The sequence below is a fragment of the Oxyura jamaicensis genome, chromosome 18 (assembly GCF_011077185.1).
Source record: "Oxyura jamaicensis isolate SHBP4307 breed ruddy duck chromosome 18, BPBGC_Ojam_1.0, whole genome shotgun sequence".
Taxonomy (NCBI): domain Eukaryota; kingdom Metazoa; phylum Chordata; class Aves; order Anseriformes; family Anatidae; genus Oxyura; species Oxyura jamaicensis.
The window spans coordinates 1,883,365-1,901,946 of NC_048910.1; the positions used below are offsets into that span (position 1 = coordinate 1,883,365).

At 49.0% G+C, this 18,582-nt stretch overlaps 1 protein-coding gene across 4 annotated transcripts in view; it reads left to right on the plus strand.

Moving 5' to 3' along the window:
• NDEL1 (nudE neurodevelopment protein 1 like 1) overlaps positions 1 to 18,002 on the plus strand; it is a 24,650-nt gene extending 6,648 nt beyond the window's left edge. Inside the window, exons 2-11 of one of the 4 annotated variants that reach the window (XR_004755199.1) lie at positions 435 to 532; positions 1,912 to 2,065; positions 3,340 to 3,488; positions 4,517 to 4,653; positions 6,547 to 6,720; positions 7,579 to 7,670; positions 9,979 to 10,130; positions 11,917 to 12,048; positions 13,148 to 13,182; positions 17,344 to 18,002. Coding sequence is in view for 3 of the 4 variants with exons in the window: in XM_035342589.1 (XP_035198480.1) it covers positions 447 to 532; positions 1,912 to 2,065; positions 3,340 to 3,488; positions 4,517 to 4,653; positions 6,547 to 6,720; positions 7,579 to 7,670; positions 9,979 to 10,130; positions 11,917 to 12,013 (1,041 nt within the window). In the remaining variant the exon portion in view is untranslated. Of the gene's footprint in view, positions 1 to 434; positions 533 to 1,911; positions 2,066 to 3,339; positions 3,489 to 4,516; positions 4,654 to 6,546; positions 6,721 to 7,578; positions 7,671 to 9,978; positions 10,131 to 11,916; positions 12,049 to 13,147; positions 13,183 to 17,343 lie in introns of those variants that run through there. The other 3 variants (XM_035342589.1, XM_035342591.1, XM_035342590.1) reach the window with 3 other exon arrangements.
• Positions 18,003 to 18,582: the final 580 nt, after the last annotated feature.

Genomic DNA, 18,582 nt, shown 5'->3' on the forward strand with positions numbered 1-18,582 from the left:
GCCTCTGCTGCCGTAACAGGACTGGCAGCGTGCATCGCGGTGCTGGCGGCAGCAGGCAGAAGCTCTAAGAACATTTTCCAAATGGAAGTGGAAACTGTGATAGCTGTAAATTTCAATGTCCTTACCAGCAGTGGTCCTAAATGAGCACGTGGCATTAGCTAATGCTTCAGTGACAGCTACAGCACGCAGCCGATGCTTCTGCTCTCATTTCAGGGTGCTGCACAAGCCTTTCCCAAAGCTGGGTGCCATTTCATTACTTGTTGTGGCAGGTCTCTGCCGAGTGATGGTCATTAGGGATCGTTAGTGTCATGCTGGCCAGTGCCAAGCCTGGATGCCACTGCAGGGCCGTGCCACGAAGCCCAGCACCCAGCAGCAGTTTTGGGGCGGTCTGCCAGTGCCTATGCTGAGCACCTGCTTGTGTTTGTGCCCTGTAGGACGTACTGACCATGGACAGTGAAGAAATCCCAACTTTTTCAAGTCCGAAGGAGGAAACTGCGTATTGGAAAGAGCTCTCCTTGAAGTACAAGCAAAGGTACTGTTGTAGATTTGCAGACTGCTCTTGATGATCAGAATGTGGCTTAATCTGGTTCTCTGCAGGGTTTTACCAAAATGAGTATTAGTTGTTTGTTAGAAAAGCTGACTTGATTTCCAGCTTTACATCCAGCTTTTACGTTTCCAGCCTTGTGGAAGCGGAGTGTTCCTTAGTGCTACCATGCCAGGAACTCAAGGCTATGTTTGGGGCATGTTTGAGCAAGAGCCCCTTCTGCTATCACATGCATCTTTGTGTAATTAAAGTGCTGCCTTGAGTAGTAACTTGACATTTTATTGCAAGTAGTTGCCTTTGGGCTTGATGATATCATGAGTGGTCCCTTGGGCTTCTTGCAGTTTAGTTACTGGTATAAAAAGTGACAGATTTGGTGGCTGCTGCAATTTATTGAAATGCACTGTACTTCATAGTCCAGCCTGTTTTTGTGCCACTGCATGTTTTAAGGGGGCACAAGGCCCCCTTTTGGTTACAAAAAATTACTGGAGGCTCCCAGCTCTTTGGAAAGCTTTTCTTGCGTTCAGTATTAGTTGTGTGCAATAGAAGTGAAACCGCTCTCGAGCCCAAGGTGCAAGTTGTTTTGTTTGGCTTTGGTTTTTTTTTTTTTTTGTTTTGTTTTGTTTTCCTGGGAATGGGGATGGGAGCGGGCATGTGAAGGGGTCTGTCCTTCACATGGGGGAGTTTCCTGGGCTGCTGTTGGGTGTCAGAAGGTCTCCCTCTGATGCCAATGGGTATGTAGTTTCCTAAAGCTTCCTTAGTTTTCTCTGCAGCTTGCTAGGCGCTGAGCTATGATGTATGGTAACGATGAAAAATTAATAAGCGAAGTATGCGGCGTGGCTACTTTTAGCAATTTAATACCTTGCAGTGGTACAAGGTTAGTAAGTGCTGGCTTCCTTCCAAAGTGCTTAGTAACCCGAAGATTCAAAGCCTAATGCTTTTCAGCAACCTTAAATTTCCAGGTAGTGCAGAGATACAGTAACTTCTTCTGTTACAGTGTTTGACCAGAAGCAGGTTAAAAGCTGGCTTTATTTAGTGACTCAGTCAAGTCTGCTAGGGTGAAAGCTAGGGGAGTACAAAGTATTCATCAGGTTCCCTGATTCCTGGAAGTAGCCTAGATATAGGTGTATTTGCACATGTATTTAATATAGCTGCTTGTTTGATGTGAGGGAGTGAATTTCCTTTTATAGCTAAGCTTAATGTAATTTCTTTATTTCCCCATTTTTCATTTTCCCCTGCAGAGGTCCATGGATGAAGCTTAAGTACTTTAAAACTCGTGTTTTTTCAGCTGATTGTTTTTAATGAGCCATGGACTTCGTTTTAAATTGAGAGATGCTGCATTTTCAACTGATTAAATTGTCTCCTTACAGCTTCCAGGAAGCTCGTGAAGAGCTGGCTGAATTTCAGGAGGGAAGCAGAGAGTTAGAAGCTGAGTTGGAGGCACAGCTAGTGCAAGCTGAGCAGAGGAATAGGGATTTGCAAGCAGATAACCAAAGACTGAAATATGAAGTGGAAACATTAAAGGTAGGTCTTGTCTGTAACGTCATTGCCTCTCCTACAGATATGTCTTGGATATCATTTAGGTTCTGTTCTGTTCTTGGTCACTGAATATCCAAATGAAGTGAAGGAGTCATCTGTTTAAGATCCTGTCTCGAGGATCTCCAGCATGTGCTCCAAATAAGGCAGCAACCTACCAGAGAAACTTCTGGAGGAATTTTTCTTGTTCACATCATTAAACTCTTGTCATTGAGTTTGTGCTCGTTTATTTGAATTCTCTAGGCTTTGCCAAGTGGTAGCTTTATTATTTGCCCAGGCAACATCAGCATAGCAACAGGGCGGACAACACAAGTATGTTTTGTCAGACCACTGCGTTGTCATCTTTCTTTGCTTTTTTTTTTTTTTTGCCAGAACATCTCCGTGGTTTTATGAGACCTTAAAGAAAGCTGAAGATGAGTGATTTGTGCACACCTTTGAGAGATTTTTCCTAATTCTTAACAGCCGTATTTGTGGAGACAGGAATTGCATAAGGATCTGTGTGTGCAGACGATGCATTTTAATTAACACCTCTGTGTTAACAAGTTCGTGCCTCTTTTGGGTTCTTCAAAAGTACTTTTTCTGGTAACTTTGGATTAGTTTAGTGAAGGCAAGGTTTGGGAAACTTACTTAATAGAAACAAGGCTTTGGGGATTACTTGTTCACATACCCAGGCCCAGTTATATCTCTAAGGCCAGTATGTGTTTTTTAAGGTCTGTAGTTTTTCCATAAGACACGGTCTGTGCCCTTAAAGGTCATGAGAGCATGTTTGGGATTTGATTCTTCCAGTCTCTCAAAGATAAGCTTGTGGACCTGGAGGTTTCGTAACAGATTTCAGTGGCTCTCATTTTTGGTAACGGAGATGTCAGATGTGTTCTGGTAACAGTGTGGCTATTGTCTGGGGAGAGAGGCACTGAAGGGGAGGCTGTGCAGTTAGATTTCTCTCTGTTTTTCTAGATGTTTGAGGCTTCAGAGCAGCTGTCAGTGCAGGCTGTTAGGAACAGATGCAGGGATGCATCTCTGAACAGCCAGCTGGGTTGTGATGAGAAGTCGGCGCACAATGCGGTGTTTGTCGTTTTATCCTATGTCCAGTTTTCATGTTCAGAGCATGTTCCTTCTGCCTTCACGCTTTTTGTTGGGTGTTACCAGCAATCCCAGATCAGCAGACTGCAGCTAGTATTTCACTTTGTTTGTCCCGTTTTACCACTGATAATTTGGGGAGTGAATGCTACTGATGTTTATCTCACTGCTTGTCTTTCTTTCAGGAGAAACTGGAGCACCAGTATGCACAAAGCTACAAGCAAGTGTCGTTGTTAGAGGATGACCTGAGCCAGACAAGGGCCATTAAAGATCAGCTACATAAGTATGTGAGGGAGCTGGAACAGGCCAACGATGACTTGGAGCGTGCAAAGAGGTGAAGGCTACGGTCCTCTGATTTCCTTAAAGTATTCACTAGATCTTTGTTTCTCAGTTTCATCACTTTATTATTTCTTTAAAGAGGGAAAAAAAAAACACGTGGTTTAAAAAAATGATGCTTGATTCTTTCTACAGTGTGACTTCACTCCTGGAGTTCACCTCCGTCAGCTGGTAGTGTTATATTACATCGAGAAAAGCTTGTGGCAAAACCTAAAATGCTTCGTGCTCATGTGAGAACTGAGCAGTACAAGCAGGCTCAGAGCAAGCCAGGCCAGTGCACTGGTTTTGATACTACCAGCTGGGTGACTTGTATTTCTGATCCTTGTAGCTCAAAGCCCCTTTGAAGTGAGAAGCTAGTGCTTTACATAGTCCCTTTTAAATTGAACAGGCCAAAGGAGTCTCCTGTTCCTTGCATAACAGCTTAATGACTGTAGGGAACAAATGTGGCCTGTATAAGTGCACAAAATGAACAGGCTGCTCTTAGAAACACCCAGTTTTGGAGTCGATCATGCTTCCGTTTTGCTGAATGGGAATTTTGCCATTGATTCAGTGGGACCAGGAATGAGCCTCCGGCTGTCTGGCAAAAACATCTAAGAGCCGAGGCCCTGTTTCCACAAGGTTCTTAACCTCATGACTAACTTTTGACACATATGAGTTGTCCCACTGAAATAATGGAATGAATATCCCAGTGCCCTGCTTTCTGGGCTGTTGCCTGTTCCCCCTGAGGTGATTCACTGATAAAATATATGTCTTTGCAGAATGGCTTGGGAAGAATGGAGCGAGGTGCGCTAGAATGGCTCTTTTCCAGCTCTTTGGTACATCTCAGAGAGCCAGATGCTATCACGTTCTTTTCATCTCACTGCCTGGCTTCTCTGGAGTTTTATTTCTTTCAGAGAAGCATTTCCATAGCTTTCAGATGACTAACTTGAGTGTAGACCATGCTAACATTTTTCCTCTATTATGTTTTTGAATACGCTTTTATGTTAGTTGAGCCGAAGAACCTAATATTCTGGATTTTGTTTCTAGGGCAACAATAGTTTCATTGGAGGACTTCGAACAAAGGCTGAACCAGGCCATTGAGAGAAATGCGTTTTTAGAAAGTGAACTGGATGACAAGGAATCATTGCTAGTTTCTGTTCAGAGATTGAAGGATGAAGCGAGAGGTACGGCTTTCTTGATTACTTCTGTGTCTTGCTGTCTCTGTACATTGTTGGCTTGCTAACAGAGACATGTAGCAACCAAAGCTCGTGTTTATAGAAAGGCTCACATAATGACACTCAAACTGGTATTGTAATGTAAGCATTGGGATTTGCTTACTAACAGTATATTCTCTATTCTTTGTACGTCCACTGTAGCTAAGAGGAAAAAAATCTTAATGTAGGGCCGAATTAATATCAGATTCATCCAGGATTTTTAACCAAAGTGAGTAGAAAATAAAACTGTGTTCTGCAGATCTAATAGAGTTGAGAACTGTGTTCCAAAAGATCCCACCGTCTGTGGTTTTGTGCCTTGTATAGGAAGGGAAAGTACAGGAGATGACAGGGAAATGCATGATTAATGACACAGCTATCTTTAAAAATTCTGTTTACTGTGTACTTTCTAAATCTGTTGGAAATCACCTGGCTTATTAAAGATAATCCAGTAAAAACTGTGGTTAGATCTGTAGGATCAGACATGTTCAAGATAGTCTTCTGGGTTATAATGAAGAGTTGGGAATTCCCTGGTGTGTTTCACATTGAGGGCACAGGGGAAACTTTTTTTATTTGTATTTTATTTTTTTAATGGTTGGGGAACACGGCATCTCTGATGGGGACAATCTGCTCGTAGGCCTGCCATTGCAGTAGTTTAGTGTTTGTCAACGTTCATTCCAAAGTGAAGCTCTCTAAAAGAATTCCTCAGTGAAGACTACAATCTGACTGTAAGGCCATGCACTTGACAATAGGCTGGGATTTCTTTGCTGGTGTTCTTTGTGAATCTCTTTGAAGCAAATTCATGTCCCACAGATTGAAAGCCAGTATTGAAAACAGTTTTATTTATAGTAAATGTGAAAAGGGAGATCAAGAATTTTGTGAAGATATGTATGTATTGCAGTCTCGGGTTAGGGCAATAGTACTGGAGAAAACAGCAAAACATAGGGGTTTATTTTCTAGAACACTGGAAGAATCATCAAATGAGACGTCCTCTGTCTTGGATGAGTTCTTTGGAAATTTGTAGCGTTAGTTGGAATAGCAAAGTTGCATGTTTTTCCCATGTAAGCAAGCAGGAATGCTAGCCACTAAAAGAACAGATATGGTATCAAAATCAAATATAACATTTCTGATTGAACAGCCACAAATACTATTGTAGGAACCCAAATCGGATTTCATTTCAGTTGTGCTGTTTTCCTCAAAATCTTTCCTAAAATATCAGGGTAACTTAAAAGCCGTATTGTGCAATGGACTTGATGATCCTTGTGGGTCACTTCCAGCTCAGAGTATTCAGTGATTCTCTTTCTCGTTCGTTTGGACTACTGGCCTCTTCAGTCTGCTCTTTCATTTGCCGAGGAGTCAAGCAACACTGGATACAGCCCTTTGACTGTCTCTGGCTGGTGTGCAGTCCTGTGAATTATTAACTGGAAAAATAACATGGGGAATTAGAAACACAAGACTAGGTCATTAATCTGTTTTCCCAGCTCCTATCTGAGCAGGAGCTGAATGCAGTTCAGCAGGCATTTGTAACCAGCTAAGTATTTCAAAGCATGCTTTCCATGGAACCAAACTACAAGTGGGGAAGAATGCTGAGGTCAAGTCACCTGCTGTGCCCTCTGGGGCCACACAGCTCTGTGGGCTGGGGGATCTCTGCTGCCTCTTCACATCCAGCTGTAATGGGAGGTGCTGGTGGTGAGCTGTGTCTGATCTGAGATGGGCGTCTTTGCTGGAGAAAGCCAGCAACAATGAATTAGTGTTTGGTTGTTGCAAAGTATTCCCCCTACCCCTCTCAAAATACAACTAACATGTTAGAGAAATCTGTTGCTAATATAATGTGTGCTTTTTGTATTTTCCTTCCTCCAACTTCAGACTTAAGGCAAGAGCTAGCAGTACGGGAAAGGCAACAAGAAGTCACCCGAAAGTCTGCACCTAGTTCTCCGACTCTAGACTGTGAAAAGATGGATTCAGCTGTCCAGGCGTCTCTCTCCTTGCCAGCCACACCTGTTGGAAAAGGATCAGAAAATAGTTTTCCTTCCCCAAAAGGTAGAAATCTGAGAAACTGTGCCTAGTAGTTGGGGATTATGCTCTGCTTGTCAAAAATAGTTTCAGACCAGGTCCTTGTTAGTAAACTTGAAGTAAACATGTGGATCACGTGGTATGTGATCCACACATTTAAGTAAATGTGGTACATGTGGATCCAACGGGCATTACAGAAATGTAACTTTAAAATTACATTTTTAATTCGTGGGCCAGCATCAGGCCTACTTACTGAGTATCATGAGCAAATGTTACGGAAGAGAAAGATTCAGAAGCTGAGCTACTGCCTTGGGGCGGTGGGGATTGCGCTCTGCAGTAGGTGCCTGCAGTAGAGCACGTTTGGGGTTGCAGAGCAGTGCAGTGACTGGTATTTCAGTTTAAGTGCAGGGTAAGTGGTGGATAAATGGTGGGTAGTAACTGCGACAGTCAGACTGCCTTTGTTACCACAGTTGCTTTCAGGGGTGCTGTTTTCTCTGTGAGGCAGCGGGGTGTTAGTCCAGTCCTCTTCCCATCTGGAAGGCTCTGGACAATCACAAGGATTAAGACACTTATTTTCTAAATTAGAGTAGATTCCAGAGGAAGCTCTGGTTGGATTAGATAGATTGCAGGCAGAAGCCTTGCAGATGGGGAGTGCAGGAACTCTGCCTGTAGGTCTAATGGAAAATGAGGCAGTGGACAGGAATTAAGCTTTTTATTCTTTCCATGGCCAGTGATTGTGCTGCCTGTGTTACCGTGGAGTAACTGTATGAAGAACCTGCAGTAGGATTTTGGATTTACCCTTTTATACTGAAGTTATTTAAAAAGTTGAACTGTGAAGGAGCAAGTCACATAGCAACTCACATAATAAAATGGGTTTGTTTGCAGCTATTCCAAATGGATTTGGTACCAGCCCTCTCACTCCTTCAGCTAGAATATCTGCACTCAACATTGTGGGAGATCTCTTACGGAAAGTGGGGGTGAGTGCTCTGTACTGAAGTGTCTCTAGTTCTGTGCTGCTGCCACTGAGCTCTCATCCTTGTAAGCAAATTAAAGAAGGCTGTGGCCCATGTTAAGTTCATGCTGTAGTTTCCAAGGTGTCTCTTCCAAATCATCCACACCTATTGGTTAGTATGAAATAATACCCATTTTTTAAACATATTGATTTGTAGAGCAGGTTTGCTGAAGTTCTGATGCCAGCTTTGCTGATGAAATTCATACTTGGGGTAAAAAAATCTTCAAGCGTTTTGGTACATGGGGCTAGACATCATCAGACACTTGTGCGTATTTCAAATGGTCCTGCAGCTTTCTCTGTAACAAGACCAGGACTCAGAACTGAACCTCAGACTTGGGGTGCCCACTGCATAGTTGTTTTATGTCTCAGCAGGTGAGCTGAAATCAGACTGTCAGTGTTTCTTCTTGTGCCTGAGGAGAACTGCAAGTGTTGCTGAAAAATGAAATAAAAAATAAAAAAGAGCCCTTTGGGTAAGAAAAGGAAAAAACAAAACAGGAGAAAGCCAAATGTTCCCATGTGTAGTTAAACGGGAAGTGAAATGTGTGAGCCTTTAAAAGGATTACAACTCTAAGCAGGGAAGAAGTGGCTTAAACATCTGTTACGGTGTTGCTTAGGATGCCAGGCTTTCCAGCTGAATGAAGACATGACTTCTGAGTTAGGAGAAGCTTGTTTTAAGTGCCACAGTGGTTAGTGTTTTGAGCATGGGCAGCCTTGGTGCCTAGCCTCCAGGGCTGGCTTTCCTCTGTCCCTTGTGGTTAATGCTGAAAACAGAAATAGCTGCAGTCAAGATAGTTGTTTTAGCGAAGTTTGAGCTAAAAATGACATCTTTGCTTACATTTGGAGCCAGTGAGCTCAAAGCTGGTTTGAAAGGGCAACAGGAGGAATCAGGGTTATGGAGTGGCATGTTTAAAATGGGATCATTGTGAGTAAGAGTCTGCAGGGGATTTAGGGAGCTTAATCACAATCCCATGTGATTACTCTGCAAGGACAGGAAATGCCAAATAAGCATGCTTCTTTCCCAGCCTACTCTTAAACACACGCTCTGCCAGTGATGCAAAATTCCAGCTCATGCATTTGTTTAGTAATAATTATAGGATGTTCAGGATTTCTTTGGGCTGGCTACACGCAGGATACCTCATCCCATGCCTCAGACTCCCTTTCTCTCCAAGAAGTTCCCTTCAGCTTGCTTGCTTGCTTGCAAGACAGCAAATTACTTGATGCAGATCGCACTGGATATTTCCAGTAGAAAGGTGTTTGAGACCAAGAGATAGATAGGTAGCTTTATAAATAATCACTAAGGAAGATTAAAGGGGTTTCTAGAAGATGTTAGTGTTCCCTTATTTCTGTTAGTATGTCAGTGATTAATGGAGTCTTTACTGCATGGATCTGACAAAGCCCCGTGTACTATTGAGCTGAAATTTTGTCTCCATGTCCCTGTGAGTGCAGGAATCCATACACATGCAGGGTGGATGTGGCAAATACTTGCAAGGATTTTCTGCAGGGCCAGACAGAGTCTTAGCAAGTTAAACCTCGGTTTGTGATAAATGGCAGGGTAGGGAACGTACTGACGTGAAGGAGAGATTCGGGGTTTGGGTCTCCTTCCTGCCAGGAGTCAGTGGATGAGGCACGTCTGTTACCTTGCACAGGGGGAAAAGATCTTGCCAGGGTAGCTTGGAAGTTGTAGAGATGAGGTAGAAACCCTGAGGATGGGCTTAGCTGCCTTTGTTTCTGCTGTCTTATGCTGTGTCAGTAGCACCTCTTCTGCTGAAGATTATCAGGGAAGATTAAGAAACCAGCCATGTTTTTCAGGCAATGATTAAGAAATGGCAGAAGACATTGTCCCGGGAAAAAATCCAATTTTCCAAATGTACGGTCACTCCCAAAACTTGACGAGTCTGCTTTTGGTTCTCTGAGTCCTCTGGTTAGTTTACGCCAGCCTCACTCAAGTTCTTAAAGCAAGAGGTTTCAGTAACTTCTGCCAAGTTACCTTCTTACTTTTGGTACCTAAATGAGAGTTGATCTGTTCTAAAATCCTAGCCCTGATGGAAGCAAAATGTGCCTGGCAGTCAGCATCATCATCTCATTGTGTGGGTTCCAATCGTGGATGGATGACAGAGAAAATGACAGCTCTGTTCCCATTTAGTTCAGTTTTAGCCAAAGATGATTGCACTGGGGTGATGACAGATCACGGTGATCTGTGGTCATGTCAAAGCCTGACCTTGAGCAGCAAAATATTTTCTCTTAATCTTTTTTTTTTTTTCCTCCTTTCACAGGCCTTAGAATCCAAATTAGCTGCTTGCAGAAATTTTGCAAAGGATCAGGCATCACGGAAATCCTATATTTCAGGGAACGTTAACAGCAGCATGATAAACAGCAATGGTGCAAAGTACCCTCACCCAGGACATACTTCCTTCTTTGACAAAGGGTAAGTCGGGGTTTATTTTTACACTAAAGGAGGGGGGAGTGTGTTTCAGGATGCTACGTGAAGCGGGAGGGGTTTTTTTTGGCTTGTATTTAGCCCACCACAGCTTTCATCCAATAAGACAAATAATTTCTGGAGCCTAATTTTCAAGGGGACAGAGAAGCAAGAATAATGCAGACATAGGTAAGGCGAAGAGAAAAGCAAGTGTGTGACCTCAGCTGGTAGGATGTCAGTGCCAGTTCTGCCCCTCTGCTGCCTCATCTCTTGGCATCAAACCCGCTGGTGGCCTTCAAAAGGATCTCAAGGAAATAGTGGTGGAGTTGCCATAGCTACTGGTGCGTGGGGAGTGCCGTAACCACAAATCTGGAGATTCCCTCGGTACAAACAGCTTAGTGTGGGCAGCTCAGGCTCGCTTGGAGGGTGGGGCCCCCCTTACTTCCCCCCTCTATTAGTGGAAAAGAAAATGTCACTGGTTGTGTAATTCTGGCTGATGGAAGGGGCAGCTGTACTCGTCCTGGCTGTGTTGTGCATCAGCCGGGAGGCCAGAAACTGCTTTCACAGGAAAAACCACTCTCACATGACTTCCCCTCGTATGGGGAAGTGGCTCAGCAGGAGGACGTTCCCGTCCCTGTGGTTGGATGAGCAGTACTGCAGGGCAGGACGCGCAGCCGAGCGCTCCTCCGGTGCTACTTGGTGCTACTGAAACCTGTGCTTGGTGTCACCGGGCAAAACACCCTCTGTGCCCCCTCCATGGTGCTAGTCTTCCTTGTTACACCCCAAGCCAGTGCCATTTCATTGCTGATATTCAGCACACCCTCAATCTAGAATTTATTTCAGAGAGCGTTAAATGAGCGGTTAGCGACCTAAGGAGTGCCATAGAACAGTCAAGCTGGGCTTCTGCAGTCCTCCTGTGAGCTGAGTCACGTTGCTGTGTGGGTAGCTGGGCAAGCTGCTTCTTAGAAACTGGCATACAGAGTTCTTAGAGCAGCCGTTTTTTGTTGCTTTTGGAAAGGAAATGTTCAGATACTTAACAAGGTTGTCATCATTTGCAAATCGGACAGACTTCAGGGTTGTCTGCATACTGGGAGGCTGACCGGGGTCCACACACCCCCATGGCAGTGCTCACGCTTGCAATGCAGGCTTCACTTCATGTGCAAGCTGTCAGGATAGTGCTAGGGAGAGCTTAGAGCTGTTCTTAGCGGGCAGCGTGGCTATATTGAGTTGTGGTGTGACAAATAAGCTGATTGCTGCATGGTGGGGGTCACTTTTAATTATCCAGATTGCCATCACATTTGTTACCTGGGCTGGCTGCCTGCAGCTCGGAGCAGGTTGTAGCTGAAAAAGGCTTTTAGGAAGGCAGCCTAGTGGTAGGCAGACTGGGAGGATGTTAGGCTAGAAAAGTGCGTGGAAATGACTGATGCACACACCTGCAAGGTGTGAGACCCTTGCTGGGCCCTGCTGTCCTGTCTCTCTCCTCCTCTCGTGTGTGCCCTGGGGTCAGGGGCTTGCCCCTTCCCCTCACAGCTGCCCTCGCTTTGCCTTCCTGCCTCTCTCGTGGTCTGGGGGTGGATGCGGTGTCCGTGCTGCATACACACCGCCGCAGTTTCCGTGTAAAGCCAGAATAGTTGTGGCTGCACCTGTAAGCTGGGCAGAGCCCTCACGTCGGCGAGGCCCCACTGCGCCTGCCTGCTGGTGGTGCCCGGTCCCTCGCACATCACGGCGGCTGGGCACGAGGGGCTGAGCTGAGGAGTGCCCTTTCTTCTCCCCTCTTCTCCTCCTTTCTCTCCAGCCCCTGTACTCTCTTCCCTGCCCCAAATTGTCGCTGGAGCCTGAATCAGCCACGCGTGCTCGTAGACCCGGTCCAATCTGCAGCCGCTGCCTTATGAACAGCCAGTTGTTGGGTGGTGGGATTGTGACAGAGGTAATTCAGTCACGTCATTACGCTTCCATTTCCTTTCCTTTCCCATTTTGTTGGTTGAAATGTTCGATGAACCTCCAGCTCTCCTCAAACGCCTGCTCTCTGCTCGCTGAGCGGAGCTGAGCAGGCAGCTCAAGGTGCAGGAGCTGGCGTGTTGGGAGCAGCGATAGGAGCAGTTACCTCAGCATTGCTCTGGGGGATGTTCAGAGAACAGCTGGGCTTGCACGTGAGCTTTGGAGAATCAGAGGCAGGGCTTACCTACTGTTTTTTTTCTGTGCTCCACCAAGTCTAGCATAAGATCAGTTTCCTCCAGAGTCGTTCCTTTAGGAACGTGATCTTCCTGTGCAGACACCAGGATGTAGCAGAATAGCACCTGATAATGTTTTCCAATAGCTGCTCGTTTCTTGTAATTCTCCTTAATTGTTATGAACTTTGATCCAGTTGGGGAATCAAATGATTCTGACCTTGATGGGTTCCGCAGAGGCCTGGCACTAGAACAGCTGAGCTGGGACAGCAGTGAGCCAAGGCCGGGTGTTTGTTCCTTGGGGAGTGAACTGCTTGTTCACCTCTCCCCTGCTCCTCTGCCTGCCTTCCAGCATGTCAGAGTCAGTGCAGTCCGTGTTTGTTCTTAGGGTATTTCTGTGAACCTGCTGGGCTATTGAATAACACAAAAAAGGCAAGCTAAAGCTTAAACATGAGAAGCGCCTCTGCTTGATGTCCCCAGCCCTGATTGTAACGCACCAGAAAGGAACTGAGGGTCTTCTTGCTGTTCCCTAGTCTTCCTAATTAAAAAAAAAAAAGTCCCAGGAAAAGAGGGAACCTTCCTAAATGTGGGTGGGTGCAGCTGAGTAAATCCACATCCTGTAAGGTGCTCTGCAGTGCTCCGAGCTTTCATCTGGGTCATGCAGCGCGGTGGGCGTGCTGGTGGTCACCTCGGGGATCCCCCGCCCGTGCAGAGCAGCGTCCTTATGCAGGGCTCACAGAGCAGAGGGCAGGCGAGGCTTAGTTCAGTACCCCTGCTTTTCCCCGCTTCTTGCATCCAGGGTTATGCCCAAGAATGTCTGTTTTGTGTGCATAAACTGTTTCAATTTTTCTCCACTAGGCGTGAAAAGGTCATATTCCCCACCTTGGTCATGGGTAAATGAATTCATTTACGTGATAAGCTGCATGCGTTTTAATCTGGTGCTTGGAGGTGCAGCGTTGGTGGCTGTGCTAACTGCATGACGTAGTTCTCCTAGCGGTACGAACTAATAGGCAATGAGCAGAGCCTGAGGCCATAATCTCTGTTTCTCCTTACTTTAGATAAACTTCTCTGGTGCTGTGACCAGTTGCAACTGTAAGACCGAGTGCTGCTTGCTTTCTTGGTTTAATATTTCTTCAAACACCTGCATGCTTCTGACTGAACCGGATGCATCAGAGAGATGGGACAAAGTAGCGCTGCTAACTTCGTGGGTTTTGAAATCTTGGTGGAATCTTCATTTTGAAACTTCAGTTTTGCCCTTTGGTCATGTTCTTCCCTCAGCACTGTGTTGGACATTGGCTGGCTGCTGCTCAGCTGCCGTGGTCATGGCGAAGCAAGCAGGCAGCGAGGTGCTGCACAGGGCACTGCGGAGCCGGGGGGAGGATGGGAGCAGGGCTGCGAGCCCCCTGCCCTGCCAGCAGCGGGAGCAGGACCCCAGGGCTCATCCTGCTCCTGAGGGAGTGCGCAGGGTCAGTGCCCTGCCCCGTCTGGAGCACGGCTCCCCGCCAGCTCCGTCTGCCCCATCCTCCTGCCTGCTTCTCCGCTCTACGTGGTGGTGTGCCTCCTTGTGCTGCTGGTACACTCGGGAGGGTCAGGGAGCTGGTGTAAAGCACTCACCTGCCCGGGAGCCTTCTCCTCGTGCTTCCTTGATAAGCTGGGCTCCAAGTGTGCTTTGACCACATCGGCGTACTCTTCAGGCTGGGTTATTCAGCTGTGAGACAACCTTCTGGTGAGGTTCTGTGTGATACTTACGAGTTGAGGGACCCTGAGAAATTGTGCTAAATACAAAATACAGCTCAGTGAGTAAAAGTCTTGTCTTGAGTAATCACAGGGCAGAGAGAGCAGCTGGAAATGGGCACAAGGTTCATGCTGCTGCCAGGACAGGCAGGCAGGGCCCATCAGAAGCGGCTGCGGGGGACGTGCCCAGCAGGGACTGGTGGTTTCAGCTCTGCTGGAAGCACCAGAGTGGCTTCTGAGGAGCCCCGAGCAGGAGAGCAGGGCGGGCGCTGCAGAGCGTGTTGGGTCGGGTCTGAGCGATCGGGGAAAGTGGTGGCAGCAGGAGACCGAGCACAAGAGCTCCCTTCCCAGGTTGTTCTCGCTGGTCAGTAGTCATCCACCACACTACAATTGTTTTCTTTCCTGTAAGAATTGCTCTGCTTGACTTCATTTTCCTTTGTTTCTAACTGCAGTAGTGCTGATTTCTTTCTTTTGTGCATTTTTGTTAACAACAGAAGCCCATGGCTGGTAAAACATCTATAAACGCAGCCAGAATGCCAGCTTTCAGCATCCCCCCAGTGCTGCTACTGTTTGAAGCCTTTTCCTGTGCCCCACTTACTGATCTGGCTTCCTGCGAATCAAAGCTGCTTCTTGATCTTTGTTTCTGCACTGAGGGCAAGTCTGGGCGAGCAGTGCACAACGAACGGCGCGGGTTCGCTGGGAGCTGATCCTGGGAGAAGCTGCTGCCGCAAACGAGCGCTCTGCTCTGTCTTGATATTCTTTTAATTAGCAAGTCATGGGGAAACCTCACAAAGCTTCTAAACAAGGTTTTAATCTTCTCCATCAGAAAGCCTGCTTGTCTCCCTTGTGCATCGTAGTGCTGTGAGCACTCCCCATCCTGCGCAGTGCTGGCACCTCTTCGCGTCACCACTTCTCATGGCGCTGCTGCCAGCAAATCCGCATCGCCCCTGCCTGAAGCGGCTTTTCTGTAAAGGTTGTAGGTCACAGGGCCTTGGTCCCTCTGGAGCAATTGACGCGCTCCACTGGTGGTTTCACTTGGGAGAGTGAGCTCAGGACGCAGAAGGGAGTCCCTGGCCTTTCCCCAGTGCCTTGGGCAGCCGTGCATGCTCAGACTCGGCAGCGGGGCGCTCCGGGAGGGCAGGAGCTGCAGGCAGCGCCCGGGCAGGCTGGGGGTGCTCCCAGGCCTGTGCCCCAGCATGGGGGTGCCACACAGCGCTGGGTCCACAGCGTTCATCTCCTTGCTGCCCCCGGCTCTGAGATGGGGATTGTTCTCCTTTTTGTCTGAGGCTTCACGGGATTATTTGTGGTGCTGGTGATTTAGGTTGGGTCCCATCACAGCTGTGTGGTGTCTGTGTGGAGTGCCCGATGGCTTCGTGGCTTCTGGCCTTGCCTGTGCACCTCTGGGAGACTGAAAAGGGCCCACGCTGCCGAATGTGCCTCAGAGCAGGAGCTGGGGAGGGCTAGATGTGCGTGGCCTCCTTCAGAGGTGAAGCTGCCTGCACAGACAGGTCTGCTGGGTGGGGGTGGCTGCAGCTGAGTGAAACCCTGTTTGGGAGCAGCCAGTGCCCCAGAAGTAGCAATACCAGCAGTGAATGCTGCTGGGCTTGGCCGCTGCCTGCTGTAGTGCCATGCACAAATGCCACGTGTTGGGATTTAATTCAAATGCGTCCCTCGGGCAGCGCGGGGCGGCCGTGGGCAGCGAGTGCAGCTGGAGCCCCGTGGGGATGTGGCCCCCGCTGCGTGCGCTGCCCTTGGCCTCGTGCCACAGCGCAGCCGCTTGCTGCCTTGTGAGGACACGGCCGTCACTTCTGTCCCACTTCAGCCCAGGCAGGGCACAGCACGTGGAGCAAGGGCACTCGTGGGACAGCGTCTGTCACGAGAAGGGCTCCGAGTTTTGCCCAGGGAAACACAAGGAACCTGCGGAGCTTTGATTTAACGTGACCCTTCCATGCTGCTGCTATTGAACATCAGCTTTCTGTTGAAAAGGAAGCAAACTACCGCGTTTTAATCCTATTTGGTTTTTGTTTCTCCCCTGTCCTCGTTGGCAGAGCAGCTTTCTAGCAGATAAGTAATTTGCAGAGTCATGTCGGGAGGAGGCTGGCTTCCTGCCCCTTTGCTCAAATCAGTTAGCAAAATGTGTCTGCCCTTAAGCCTCCTCCAGCAGCGTTCTGCTGCAGGTGGCCCTGGAGGAACTTGTCTCTGAATTGTATCAAAGTAATACTCCAATGGGGCTTGAAATTTCAAGCTTAGTGGGGAGGAGATGGGAAAGGTGCTTTCTCGCTGCTTTAGCGCTGGTGTGGGAAGCAGCACAGCCCCTGCAGCACAGCCCCAGGGTACCGTGGGAATCTGACCTTGCTCGCCTGTGTGCTGTTGAGCTCTTCATCTGCTCTTCTGGAAGGGTTTTGTAATTGTCCAGCACAACGGCAGTGGCTTCTGGGTTTGTTGGCAGGGTCTGTATATCCTAGACCTGGGAGGTGTAGGGTCAGCGGTGAGTGTGAGCAGCACGGGACCAGTGCTGTGCGGAACCCACAGCCATCTGTCCTGGGCCAGTTGTGAGCCTGTCACAGCCCCGAGGCCCTGCTCATGCGAGCTGCTGGCAGGTCAGGCTGCGCTCCTCTGAGCGCTGCCCTGGGTATGGCCTGAGGCCTCAGAGCAGACAGCTCCCGGGTCGGCTGCTTCTGACTCCTCCTGGAGCCTCTTCTTGTTCCCACTTTTGGCTGGCAGCACACAGGGTGAGGTGCTTGCTCCAGGGCAGCCGGTGGGTGGGCGAGCTGTCCTGGCAGAGAGAGGGAAAGAACTGCTCGTGGCCTTGAGGTGAGCAGCAGGGGGTGAGCTCCGGGTGCTGTGAGTTGAGCCTAATTAGAGAAGATGTCAGTGTCAGCCATGGAGGGAGTGAGCTGTTGTAGCCAGGTGCTCCTCTCCCAGCCCACAGGGAGCAAGCTCTGTGTGCTTTACCTCCCATGGCAGCTCTGGGAGGGGGTGAGTCTGGGGCTCCTGGGGGGTTGGGGGTCCGCAGGGGAGCCCCTGCTGCCCCCCAGCCTCTGCTGTGCTGCAGTGTCTGCAGCTGGCCCTTGCAGAGCCGTTCTCTGTTGCGCGGCTGGCCCGCAGCGGGGGTGCAGCCGTGCCCCCGAGGCTGGGGCCCCTCGGCTCCCCCTGCAGCCGCTGTCCCATCTGCCTTGTGCCTCGGGGAGGGTGCTGTGAGGTGTCTGAGGAGGAAGGAGGTGGGTCTGTCTTCCAGCTCCAGGTGGTGGGTGAGGTGAATGGGACCAGCTCCTGGGGTTGCTCGTCACTCACCTGCCTGTCTCTTTGTTTCTTCTCAGGGCAGTAAATGGCTTTGATCAAGGTTCCCCTGGACTGGGAGCCTCCAGACCTTCATCAGCACCTGGCATGCTCCCCCTGAGCGTATGAGTCAGCGCGAGGTTGTGTTTGGACTTGCGGATGCTTTTCTCAGCCCACCAAGAGAAGAACTGCTTCAGTTTCCTCCCCATTCCCTGCCCCGCTGGAACATGACCTGCCCCATGCTGTGCAGCAGTACCTGCCTGGCTGCTGCTGGAGGAGGCCCTGTGCTCGCAGCCCCTCGTGTCTTGTTAATAGTTAACTTTCTCCTGTTGCTGTAGTGGACATGTTCTGACTTGGCCCCACGCCACGTCGCACAAGCTGAGCTGCGTAGTGCTCTGTTTCAGGGGCTGCAAAACCTTGGCCAGGTGCTCCTTGACCTGTCACTTTATCTCTTCTCTAACTTAGGTTTGGCGTGACAAAAAAATTTGCCACTTTTCTTAAAGGCCACCCATCTTGCTGCCTGCCCCTTCCACCATCCTGCCACTTCACCATGCAGCTGCTCTCCTCCCCAGCAGCCTCAAACTTCTCAAAGCAGATGCGGGGTCAGGTGAGGGAGGCGATGAGACATTTGTACCTGGGGATCAGGTCTGGGTCTGTAACAGAGTTACTGCAGCTTAATGAATTACAGCTGGGCAGGGTGCAGCTGGCACCTGTCTGCCTTGGGCCTTGCCCCTGAGTGGGCAGGTTAGGCTGAGCACAGCTGCAGCTCTGCCTGTGCACCCCCAGCAGCAGGGTGCTGTGCCTCGGCTGGGGCCGGTCTGTGGGGGGGAGCAAGGAGAGGGGTGGCAGCAGCCCTGGGGGGGTCTGGCCCAGGCCCAGCACCCGTCAGGTACCGTCACAGCCCTGAGCCCCATCTGGCAGCGGGAGTGGGGCTGGAGCACTGGCCCTTGGCACAGGACCTGTGGCGGGGCAGCAACATGCGGCTGCTGTTGTGAGCTGAGGTCTGCGGGGTGCGTGCACCTCAACGCCCCCAGCCCAGGGAAGCCACCCTCCACAGCAAGCCCCTCCCGCCCCTCCACACTGAGGCACTGAGCTCTTTCGGAAGGCGCTAAGCCAATGGGCCGCCCTGCCCATGACATGCCCCCTCCCAGGACCCCATAACCATCAAAACCATGTTCAGATCTGTGTAATATATGACTGGATTTTACAGTGTCACCTGCAGGCTTCTGTGACAGTTTTGGGCGACTGTGTACCTTGTGGGTCTTTCAAGCAATGTATTT